Below are 12,686 nucleotides of genomic sequence, written 5' to 3'. Positions count from 1 at the left end.
TGCCCTTTTTAGTATGATGGAATGGAATGGAATGGAATGGAATGGAATGGAATGTATGAATGAAATGACAATTCCTTTGCATTTCATTCCATCACTTGAGCATTAGTACATTCTACTTAGGCAAAGCAAATAAATGATATAAAAATAGGAATAACCTTTCATTTTATCATTTCATTCCATCATATCAATGGTCCTAGGTTCTTGAGTTTATCTTATCCTAGTTCGATTATGTTTAGCATTCTTTAGTAGGGTATATATGTAGATTATACCATTTCTAAGTTCAAAGTGGGGAGAATTTGCCTGTGTTTCCCTCCTTAAAGATGTGGCTGTTTCTCTCTTACTTTATATTAAGCTTACTTTATTCTTTTCTACCTCATACTTTATTCTTCTCTTTAACTTTTTAAATATCAAATTCTTAAATCTTCTCCCAAAAGAAGTGGCTCGCAGACGTGAGATGGTGGGAGTATAATAAAAAAAATATATTGTTATACTTAGTTGTCATATTTTATTCTTCTCTTTAACTTTTTAAATATCAAATTCTTATCTTCTGTCAAAAGAAGTGGCTGCATACGTGGGATGGTGGGAGTATAATAAAAAAATATATATTGTTATACTCAGTTGTCTTGCAGTTAATCTACAGCAACATATTTGAATTAAATTTTATCGGTTCTAGATTGTGCACACTTTTACATATTCTTAACATTATGCAACCCGAGGCTCGTCCTCCAAATAAGGATGTCTACCGACCCTACACTGTTTTTAATTTTTAGGAATTTTAATTGTGTAAAATCTGGTTTTTTAATTAAGTATATTAAATAAAATTTGTATTTTTAAATTCAAGAAATCAATTAGTGGGACCCATGAATAATTAAGGGAAGAGATTGTGAGTTGTAGGTGTTATCGCATGAGTAAGAGATTGAGTAAAAACAATAGAAATTTTCACTTTGAAACAAAAAATTGTATACCTGATAACTAATATTGGACACACACTACATAAAGCGGGCTTTAGCTAGAAAAACTATAGAGCATCATATGTACTCAGTCATTAATGAGAACATTGCGCATTTCATGCATATTTTCTGTGATAAAACTGCACCCAAATCTGTAAATCTAACATGCAAATATGAGCCAGGTGTGAAATTCCGACATATTCATGAACTGATCAATTGGGCGGACGAACGAATCAAGAAATGAAGTCGAAAACCTGCAATGCTGAGTTGATCAAGTCAGAAGTAAATGGAGCAGGTAGGAGTTTTTCACATAGATGATTGAGCTAAGGACCCCACCGAAAGCCAAGGGCAGGAATGACAATTCGAGAAGATGGTACCCTAGGGATCAGAGCCCTACGCCTCTCTATATATAAAAAGCCCAACGCGAGAAGCAAGAGTGGTCGACGCGGTCCACGGTGCACAACCTTAGGAATTCAGCTCTCTTCGAGGGATGAAATGGAAGCTCGTTTCACTTCATTTTGATGATTTCTTTCATACACACACACCTGGTTCCCGTTCTAGTCTAGTTTGTTGGTGTTTTGGGTGTTGGTTTTTATTACTCATTTTGCTCTGGTTCTGTAATCCCGCTTCGAGAAGAGGCGATGAAACAATCTTTATTTTCGTTTTTCTATTTTCAATTTACATTTGATGTTGCAGACTCGATGCTTTTGATTAAGTAAATTTAGTGTTTGATTTCGATATGTGTTGAAATGTTTGCTTACCATGCATGATATCTCTGATCTTCCTTTGATTTCAGTCCTATGACGCAGATCTCAGCTAAACTGTTTTGTTACATTTTGATTTGTTGGATCTGACCTTTCGATTTATGCTTCTGTTTAGTTGTGAAGGAAATTATGGATAAGTTGTTCAGGATGTTTAGATCTCGTAGTCGAATGTTTTGTTCCTGCATGATGAAGGTTTAGTTCCTTGTTTACGTGAATGATGCTCAGTTCTTAGGAGTAGATTTAAGTTAGCAAGTTGTTATGATGTTTCATTACTAGTAATCATTCAGATCTGCTTTACTCTGTTTTCCATGTTGAGCCTGTGAAGAAGATGAAGTCGTTGGGAGAGTTTTACTTTATCGTACATTTTGCAGGAGACTGACAGTTATCGCTTTATTCTGTTTGTCCATTTCAGGAAATGATAGGATGAGTTGATCAAGTAGATTTAATCAGTTTAGAAAGGGGATCAGTTCACTTTAGTTAGTTTAGTCTTTCAAGTCAAGTGTTCCAACTTAACACACTGTAGTGAAGCGTGGCAACAACCATCCCATTCGTGTCCGCAACCAATGTTAAACACATCATCTCTGTGAGATCGATCATTACTTCTCTATACAAGTTAATAGTATTGTGGGTTAAGGTTTTTGAAAGCGTTTTTGAGCTCACACTAAAGTCAGATCCAGTCAGGTTGATCAGTCTGAATCTCCATTTGGAATCCATTCACTGGCATTTTGTAGGTAGAAGGGCGTACATCTGTCCAGCTGGATCAGTTTGATAGTTCAACTTGAGTAGTTCGCAACGACAATCAAGAAGCAAGAGCAAAGTTACGCGACGCACTTTCACCGAGCAACAACCATTTTCCCGAGCATTTTATGAGCAATATTGAAGCACAAACTGTCACACAATTTCCCATGTAACATCAAGCACAATCTTGTTGTTGATTTACCAAGTAAATGGACGCTCAATAGCATCTCGATTTTCGAGTAATAGTTGAGGGATTTTTCTTTCTAATTTGCCATATTAACATGAAAAATCTAACTTTTTCAAGGGGATATCGAGTAAAAGGTTTCTTGGCAAGTTTACTGAATAAGAGCATTCGTCAACAATTTTGGAGCGAGACAACCCGCAGAACCAAGAGGACACATACCTATTGGGGTTTGCAGGGGAAGATTTACACTTTCAATAAATCAAATACAAGATCTGTTTAGTTTGATTGTAAGATTTATATCATTACGTGCATACTCTTAGATTGCATGCAAGAAATCATACTTATAAACATATAATCATAGTCAAAACTAAATACATGCAGTAATATAATAAATTATACTTTAAGAATACAAAGAATTGAATTTAGACTTGAAACTAAAACCGAAAGTAAAATTTACTTGGTTCTGCTAGTTTAGTTTTTCTACTGGGAGCTAAACTGCGTCGCCGACTTGGCCTTCTTGGTCGATGATGAGTCGGTGCTGCTACAGGTGATTGGCTGGTGGTTGTGGTAGGCCTCCTGTTCGCAGCAGTTTGGATGTCTGGGTCCTCATCTCTGGAAGTAGGAGCGGGGACTGTATGTTGGCGAGCAGAGTCTGATTTCTCCTCCATCCAGGAGATCATCCTCCCCACAAGGCCGACGACCTTGATCAGTTGATCTTTCTGTTATTTCATCAATGCTCGTTGTGTTGCATTCTCTGCAACCAATCCGTCCACCGTTTTCTCCATCTTTCTTTTTGATTTGCAGGCACCGTCACCTCTTCATCCCATGCTTCAACGTCATCTTGAGTTTCTAGGGCTGGACCTTCTGGGTTTTCTATTGATTTCTCTTTTCGTTTCCTGTCAAACTCTTGCATCTCCCTAATCGCTTCAGACGCGACTTCCTTAAGAGGGAATCGTGTTCTCTCCACCCCCTGCTTACTGGTCTGTCTAGAATTACCCTTCATCTCATCCTCATCCTCCTCAGAGTCTATCACCACGATATCCACCAGATTCTCCGCTTGCTCACCGTCGGTCACCACTGTTCCAATCCTACAGAGTGCTCTTCGCAAGTCTTCTTCCATTCGGTTCTCTTACTCCCCTCTCCTGTGCTGTCGGTTTCTGTAAATAAGTCGTCAGAGGAGGAAGAAGTAAAATTCATGACTGATTGTCAGAGAGAGATGCGGCTTCGTCCAAACTCTTGAGAGAGTTCGACGCAGAGGAGGGGATTTCTTCGTTTCTGGCACCAGTGGCTTGGTAAGTGAATGGGTAGGGCATTTCCACGGCGGGTCTGAATCTCCGCATCACACCCCTGGGACTTCCTGATTGTGAATCGCTCAGAGAAGTCTCCGGAGATTGAGTGGAGTCGGCGGTTTATGATGATGAGGATGAGGGTGTTGGGGGTTCCTGGCGAGCAGTCGCCGGAATTAAGCACACCCGTCAGCCGGATGCGGGCTTCTGGTGACGGCTGGAAGCGAAGGCTCTGTCCATCATTGGTAAATGAGTGTGGTTTCGCTTGAGAATTGAGGGAAAGGATTTGGGATTTTTTTGGGTGGAGAAGTTGTAAAAGCTAACAAAATGTAAGAGAGTGGGAGAGAGACGCGCGGATATCGGAGTAACAGAGGGAAGAGGGAACGATCGCTTATGACATCAGCGTATGTTCTCTTTCCTGCGCCAATTTTCAAATTCTCAAGTTAAATGATTTTGCTTTTACTTTTCCTGGTTAAAAACAAATTTACTCATTAATTTCATCTCTCTCACTTATTCAGCTTAATCCTAACCAAAAGTAAAATAAACAAAATAAAAGATTTTGTGGAGTACTAGTCGGAGATTCTCTTCCGAGAATTAAAAGGTCTATAATTTAAATTTAAACTCCTTCCAGATACGTCTAATTTTTTTCTTGAGAAAAATATTTTTGCTATTTTCTAAAACAAACTATGTTGGGGATTTTATTAAGAATAAAACAAGAAGCCAGAATAAAAACATTTATTCCAAGTCGAGGGCAATTCTCGAAATCCACTTGATCAAGTATCTTGCTCACACACGTGAATTGAGCTGAGTAAGTGAATCTTCGAGGACTGTCCAAAGACTATTTATTTACTTGATCAGGTTGAGTATGCGTAACAGGGTTTCTCCTGCCACACATACCACCGATTTATTTACCAAAATTTTTAAAGATGAAATAGTAGGAACAAGTTATAGATCAAGATACTCCCTTCAAACTTTGTAGTTCCCAGGAGGTGGTGGATTGGTGGAGTCGAGAATTGTTCCTTGCTTGTATGAGCTTGATTGATGTCGATTCCCACCAAGACTTTAGGAGTAGTACTTTCTGTCCAGTTAATCATCTTTGCACCTTCACGTTTTTGGATTGGCAGTTTCCTTTGCTCCTTACAGTCAACCATCCTCTTGGTTCCCGTTGCCATCCTTGCATTCAACTAGATCAACTAGTTTTAAGTTTCCTTTCAACATGATCAGTTCAGAAGTCGACAACCCGTTATGGGAACAATCTTCATCTTCAGATCCTGAACTAACTTTCTTTCCTTCTATCCACTGATTTTTCTGAAGATACATCACCGTCGTGATAGCCCGTTTCTTCTTGTGATTCTTGTAGGTCCCATGTACTTTTTTTTCCTTGGGGCATAATCCAGTGTCAGGAGGTTTTTCTACCTTGAATGGCTCAGGCCACGGCTGTAGTTGTACCCAGTAGGTAAACGTTGGAGCCTTTCTTTTGCGCTTCTCCTCCTTCAGCTCTGGTCCTTCTTCGTCGTGGTATTCGTTGAGCTTATCTATCACTGGAGGTGGTCTCTCTGGCCGTGCATTTTCTCCTTCCACTTTAGGTACAACCCTCTCTGTTTCTTCTTCCAGGAGATGCTCTGTTTTCGTCTGGAGGTAAAACAATGAAGCTCCCAGTTTCTCACAGTGTTTGATGTCCTCATCTCCTGTCCTTTGAGGCTCATCCTTACGTTCCTCTGGGGTTTCGCATGCTATGTTGTTCATGAGAGGCGCGACGCTCTACTCTTCTTCAGTTTTAGACTCCTTCTCTGCTAATTCGGCCTCAACGGCTCTTGCTTCTGCTGGCTTCTCCAGTGATTCCTTCGATTTTTGTTCAACATTTGATGGCTCATCCTCCTCAGGCTCACTCACGCCTTCTTCTTCTATCCCCTTCTCATTCACCATGGTTTCTGCTCTGTCCTTTTGTACCCCCTTCATTATATCAGCTAGCAGAGCGACTTGCTTAATCATTTCATCCATGCTGGACTTCTGCTCATCATATGTGTGTTGCATCTCCAGTGTCCGCTCGTCATTTGATTTCAAGCAACGCATCATGCTCTGCTGGGATACCATCAATCCTTCGATCTTTTCTTCTGCAGAGTCTACGTAATGATCCTCAACAAAAGGTGGTTCGGGACTCTGCTGCGGCTGAGGTTGATATTGATGCTGACCTGGACAAGCTCGGTTTTGATAGCACTTGGTATCTTGAGTTTGCCAGTCTCCTCCTTTCCATGTTGGGAGATACTCATCTTCATCTAGGAACTATGGGATTGATTTTGGAAGGGTGGATAGTGGCTGGGGTAGAGTGCTTGATAAGTCTGCTGACTGAGCTCGTAGACGTGAGAATCAGGGTGAGATTGGTGGTTTGGATATCCCATTTGCTATGTGGGCATTTGGGTGGCAATTGGATATGGTTCTGACTGGTACGGGGTAGGTGAGTACTCTTCAGGCCAGCTCCATTCTCCGCGGGGTTGGTATCTTTGTTGGCACACATCTGCTTGCCCCCCAGGATTCCAACACCTGTTTGAACTCCAAATCTCTCCTGTATTCTGGTGGTGACTCACTTGATCAGTCTGGAAATGGGGTCTGATTGAAGGAATTTTTGGATGGCTTGACTCAAGAACTGAACTGAACACTTCTTCAAGTTTGTCAATTCGGCTTCTCAACTGCGTGCTGTCATCCAATGTGAGAGTGTTCATCTCGTTCTTTTGGGGCAGAGTTTCTGATGTATCATCGTACCCTCTCTTTGTACTTAAAAGTTTTTCCAGGACAATCTTGGCTTTACTCAACGGAGTTGGGAGAAATTCCCCTATCTCGACGAGTTCACAATGTCCTTACTCCTTGCATCCATTCCCTCATAGAACCTTGAGTAGATTTCCACTTCCAACATGTTGTGATTCGGGCATGCATCCAGAAGTCCTCTGTATCTGTGCCAATATTTGCTTAAGCTCTCATCATATCATTGGGTAGCCTCTCTGATTGGAGTGCATTCGAGTTTGCTACTGGAAAGAATTGGTTCAGGAACTCCCTCTCAAAATCCGACCATGCCTTGATGGTGTTGGGTTCCAATCCTCACAACTAAGCATCTGTTTCGCCCTTCAAAGTAAGGGGAACAACCCTTAGCTTGAGGTCCTCCTCACTTGACCCATTTGGCCTTTTCTGTACTCTGCAGATCTTTCTATATTTATGAAGGAACTTAATCAGGCTTTCAGTACTAGCTCCCAGGAACACAGGTAAAACAGCCAGCAATTTTGGCTTCACATATACAGCTTCTTGCCCAGAGGTGTTTGAGATAGCGTGGGTTGGCTCATTCTCAGCATGGGGATAGATTGAACCTATCTCCGGTTCATCATCCTGATCGCCAACCATGGTAGTTTCTGCCTCCTTTGGGTGAACTACTGATTCTGGCGGACTCTTGCAGGTGATGTCCTGTTTCTCTTCACGGTTGGCAACCGGATCATTTGGCTGGCCAGGAAGTGGTTCTGGTTGGGCAACATTAGACTCCTCATCTTCCTCTGCCTGCTTCCTAAACTCAGTGCCTTCGAACTGAGGAAAACAAAAAACAACAAAGAGCTTATTTACATGACTTAAACTAAAATTTCTAAACAAATCTTGAGACGCTCCGCTCATCTATGTGTTCTCTTGCTCCAGTAGTCCTTTCCGTCCACACCAGCAGAGAGAACACTTGATCCACGTAGACATGGATACTGATTCTTTACTGTTGCTGCCCTGAGCTGTCTCTCAACTACAAACAAAAGGATGAAAATATTAACAGTATATACACCAAAGTGCCTTGCAACAAATGTAGGGTAAATGTCATCATCCCCGGCAACGGCGCCATTTGAAAGTGAACGATTTCCCTCTCCTTCATTCTCATCTTCTTTTTATCGTTGTGGCTTGCTCGAGTTGGATTGTCAAGCTGATCAAGCTGGTCAGGGGCGTGTCTTTTACCTACAAACACAGGTGAGTGGATCCTGTGGAGATTCAGACTGATCGACTTAACTAAATCCGCCTTGAGTGAGATGAACAGGGGGACGCAAAAGTGTTTTCAAAACCTTAACCCATAATACTATTAACTAGTATAGGGAAGTAAAACATGTACCAAGCGTGTATGCAGTGGAATTAGGAGTGCGTAGTGTTGGGAGCTTCCATTTCAGCTCTGGAAGAGAGCTGAAAATTAATGAGCGTCGTCTCTTTGAAGCTGCCTTCTTTCTCCTTCTCTATTTCCATTTATAGGAAGGAGGGAGGTCTTGATCCTTAGGGCTTTGTTCTCCAAAAAGTCTGCTTTACCCTTTGCCCTTGGGGATCTTTCTTATGTGACGCATTAGTCTTCTAACCAGGTGCTCCCGCTGTATGCCATTTGATCCAACTTGATCCATTTGCGCAGCGAATTTAACTGCTTCCCCTGATCCATTCGTCCACCCAGTTGATCAACTTAGTTTCTGAAAATGGCAGACTTTGATGTAGTTTTATGATAGATGGCGGGCCTAACGATCGTGACTTTTTCTCTTGGATCAGTTAGCAAATGTCGTTGCCACTTGATCAAGTTGATCTCGCTATCGCACGCCACCAATGTAATTTATAAACTCTCAATTTTGCACTACTTTAACAGTAAAATGGCAAGTTCGGGGCGATCCCACAGAGAAGCTAGTGTATCAAGTATGTGAGTAGTGAACAGGGGGTTGGCTGCTGCCACGCTTTAACTTGGGAGTTTTTAACTACTGATTTTTACTCTAGACATAATTTAAGTCACTAACTTGATCAAGGAAATTTTAACTACTGGGTCAAGTGAATTTCAGACTGGAATGAAAATTAACTACGTGAAGCAGTAAACACCATGATGAAAACGAAAACAGCTTTGATTAAAACTAAAACTCAGAACAGTACAGCGTAAAATTTAAACTAAGCTAACACTTCGGAAATACGAAAGCAAGTAAAACTGGGGAGATCCTCGGCGGAAAACTTAAGAATACGCCGACAGATATCAAGTATTTTGCAGCGCTCCTTCGATCGCCCTTTCTCACTAAGCGTTACTTTATCTAAGCTATCTAGAGAACTGAACTAGACTAGAGAGCTAAACTAAACTAAACTAAAGACGGAAAGTAAAGGATCAGATCTGTTTTGCGTGGTGGCACATCCTCTATTTATAGGCTTGGCATGACTTCCAGCTGGATATCGATCTTGGCAGGGAATATTCGCTCATGCTGAGAGTGAGCGACTCATTGATTGCTACGTGCTTTCCTTCTAGAATGACGACGCTTTTCTATTACAGATTCGTGACTCAGCTCCGTCCTTGCGTCTCATATATCAGCACGTGTCCCCTTCTAGAACGTTGTCCTTGATAACAAAATGATGCGCACCATCCAGCTCATAGCCTCATGTGTCCTTCTTCTGGAAGCAAGCGGTCCCCTCCTTGATGCTTGATTACTCCCCTTGATCAACTCCCCTACTTCCTGGCCTTTTTCGCCTATTGTACTTGCATGATCAGTCTGGCCTTGTTGCCTTGGTCAAGTGGCATTTCTGCACATTTAACACTTGTTTTGTGCGATAAAACAGATCAAGTAGCGTACATTTTACCCCCAAACCTATGCATGAAATGAGCCTTATCAATGAACACATGCGTGAAACGAGCCTCATCAGTTGGTTATTGTGTCTTTTTAATTCAATTGCTTAGGTACCAATTGGATTTCAATGCATTGCTATTGTATTCAAGAGTTGCATGATTAGGTGTGTTATTTAACCAACCATTACGTGTCTAATTGCATTTGAGATAAGAAAGTACTAGAGAGATGGCTTAAGTCTTTAGAATTAGGGAATTAGCTTCAAATTGTTGGGAAGAGACTCTGACATTAGAGGTTAATCCACGTGGTAGGTGCACTTGAGAGAGGGTCTTGCCAATTGTAGTGACTTTCCTAGCCGTGAGTGAGGTTCATATAGATTAGTGATAAGGCTTATTTCATGCATTGGTTATGGGGTTAAATTCTATGATTTCAGTGAACTAATAAGTGTTTCCAAGTACAGGTGCGTGAAATATCTACCAGGTCTAGGAAATGCATACAAATCAACGGGCAAACGAAAACGAGGAAAGTGAAGTGAAAAAGCGCCAGCAATTTACTTGACCGAGGAAATGATAAAACGCTGGCAGGAAGCCAAAGTAAAGGAGGAGCAAATTCTAAAAGATCCTTTTTCAGAGGACAAAAATGACAAATCATGAAGAAGGAATGCCCTAGGGGTCTGAACCTCAACTATAAAAGGGACGACTATCTTGAAGAAGATCATTATTCTACACCAGCTTCGACACAATCATTAGTTTCACTTTTAGTTTTAGCTAATTTCACACACGCACTTGGCATCGATGGGGTAATTCTGGGCATATTACGGCTCACCGTGAACTTCTCTGCCGGAAGCTTGGTGACCGCTGCTCTTTTTAACTTTTTACCAGCTACTATGGAAGTTTACGTTTTCTATTTTTATGTTGGTTTTGATGCTTGATGTTGGTTTTTACTGATTTGGATGTTTTTCGCAATTGGTTATTGAATCAGAGTTGAGATCGGTTGAATTAGAGTTGTTTTGTTGTTGAATCGGTTGAATCGGAGTAGATGGATGTGGATGTGGATGTGGATCTGGATCTGGATGTGGTCTAGTATGGATCGGGTTGATCGAGAGTGGAATTGTGATTTGGAGTTGTGGATCTGATACGTATTGGTTTGAATCTACATGGTTATGGCTATTTTAATGTTGCTTTCGATTTACTCAACCTGGTAGTGTAGATCTGGTAGTTTTCCCAGCTTAATCGTAATGTTTGAAGTCCGATCTAAGTTGCCCTATTTTCTGTGTTTGATGCTCTGTTTCGTTCATGTTCATGTCAAATTTGTTGAGGAAGATGAAGATCGTTGGTAGTTAGACGCATATCCGTTTGTTTGTTTGCTTTGCAGCTTTATCTGTCGCAATAGATAAATCGGGAAATCTGTTCCATGGCTTTTTCTTACATCATTGTCTAACTGTTTTGGGAAACTTTTTACTTGACCTAGTAGTTTGTTTAATTTGATCTTAGTTAATTTGCGATCTGATGAGTCAAGCATGCGCTCACGTTTTTCTCGTTTCTTAGGTGCAGTAGTTAGTTAGCTGCTTCAAATTCTCTCAAGTCCAGTAGTCTAAAAAAATATTAACCCATGAGTTGCGTGGCAGCAGCCGACCTTCCCCAAACCCTCTAAATACTTGCTAACACCTCCGTCTCTGTGGGATCGATTCTTACTTCTATGTACTAGCCAATAGTATGATGGGTTAAGGTTTTGAAGTAGTGAAAAGTGTGTCCAATGACCATTTATGATAGATTCAAAATCTCCTAGACCCTATGATCTAGTGAATCCTCTAGACCTGTTAATTGAGAAACACCTAGTGCGCACTCACTTTATCTAGCTACTTCAAATGGCGCCGTTGCCGGGGATGGATGGCATTATTTATGTTTGTGTTTAGAGTGGTTTGGTGTATATAGTTTTGATTTGTTGCTTTTCTTTTTGTTTTCAGTTTATGAGCAGAGGCTCAAAGTTCGGGAGCTGGAATTATACGCCCAATTGGAGAGACACTTAGTTCAGCTGGCAACCTAAAGAAGTACTTGCCCCTGTAACCACCAGATCAGGGTTCACAACAGCTGGCCCACTCCAGTTGAGTTCAGGAAGTGAAGAGGATCCGACCTCGCCAATCAAGAAGGAACCAGAGTCGTTTTCAGAAACAAGCCCAGACAAATTCAATAGGAAGTTGAAATCCGAATGGTAGTTGGAACCTGGAAAGCAAATGGATGCCCCATCGAGGGATCACCCTAACTTTAGATGGACCGAAGGTAACCTGAATTCACCACCCCTGCAGCAGAATGCCAACTATTCGAATCCCCCGGAACATCAATCCAACTGGTCTGGAAGAAATCAGGAAAGACAGAACAATTGGGGCAACTGGAATCAGGGCAACCAGTCCAACTGGGCAAACAGGAATCAGAACAATCCAACAAATTCCTATGTGCCACCCCATCAGAGGAATTACCAAGGCAATAACTCAAACCCTCAACCCAATTACCAGGGGAATCAAGGGTCGGGTAATCAGTACAACAGCAATCAGGGGCATCAAGGGAATTTCCATTCAAATCAGGGACATGGACCTAGCCATCATCGAGGACCGAGTACCATTCATCCGAGCGCCAGACAACCGAAGAGCCTCGATGAGATGGTAAACGATTTGGTCAGTTCGCAGCAGCACCTTCAGAATAATATGCAGTCCAATAATGATGTGGTACATAAGCTTCAAGACGCTCATGTGGAACACAAGACAGCCATGGACATGCTGGCGAAGCAATTATCCCAGATCGCCACTTCCCAGAGTGAAATGCGTGGGAATGAAGGAAGAATCACTGCCACAGTTAAGCCACCAGATAGGGCTAACATCAGTGAAATCACCCTTAGGTCCAAATGAGAGTACAAAGGTCCTACAATGAGGATGGATGAAGGGACACCTACTGAGGTGAGCTAAGAAGGAGATGATCTGCTCCATCAGAAGGTGATGTGCGATGCCAGCGACTACGCCATCGAACTAGTGCCAGGTCACAGAATTGATGGAAAGAGCTATGTGATTTTCTACGTCTCGAAGACTCTTAACCTGACCCAGAAGAATTACGACACCACAGAGAAAGAAATGCTAGTTGTTGTGTATTCCTTTGAGAAGTTCGGACCATATTTACTTGGGTCGAGGGTGA

The 12,686-nt window shown here is 41.7% G+C and overlaps 1 protein-coding gene across 1 annotated transcript; it reads left to right on the top strand.

The window, feature by feature from the left end:
- Positions 1–11,737: 11,737 nt before the first annotated feature.
- Positions 11,738–12,406, top strand: LOC121754474 (GATA zinc finger domain-containing protein 14-like). The gene has a single exon (XM_042149824.1). It carries the CDS (start codon positions 11,738–11,740, stop codon positions 12,404–12,406), a length of 669 nt encoding a protein of 222 aa, XP_042005758.1.
- Positions 12,407–12,686: the final 280 nt, after the last annotated feature.

This window comes from Salvia splendens, chromosome 11 (assembly GCF_004379255.2).
Source record: "Salvia splendens isolate huo1 chromosome 11, SspV2, whole genome shotgun sequence".
NCBI lineage: Eukaryota > Viridiplantae > Streptophyta > Magnoliopsida > Lamiales > Lamiaceae > Salvia > Salvia splendens.
The sequence above is the reverse complement of the archived record's forward strand: the minus strand, read 5'-3'. Positions and strand labels throughout refer to the sequence as shown.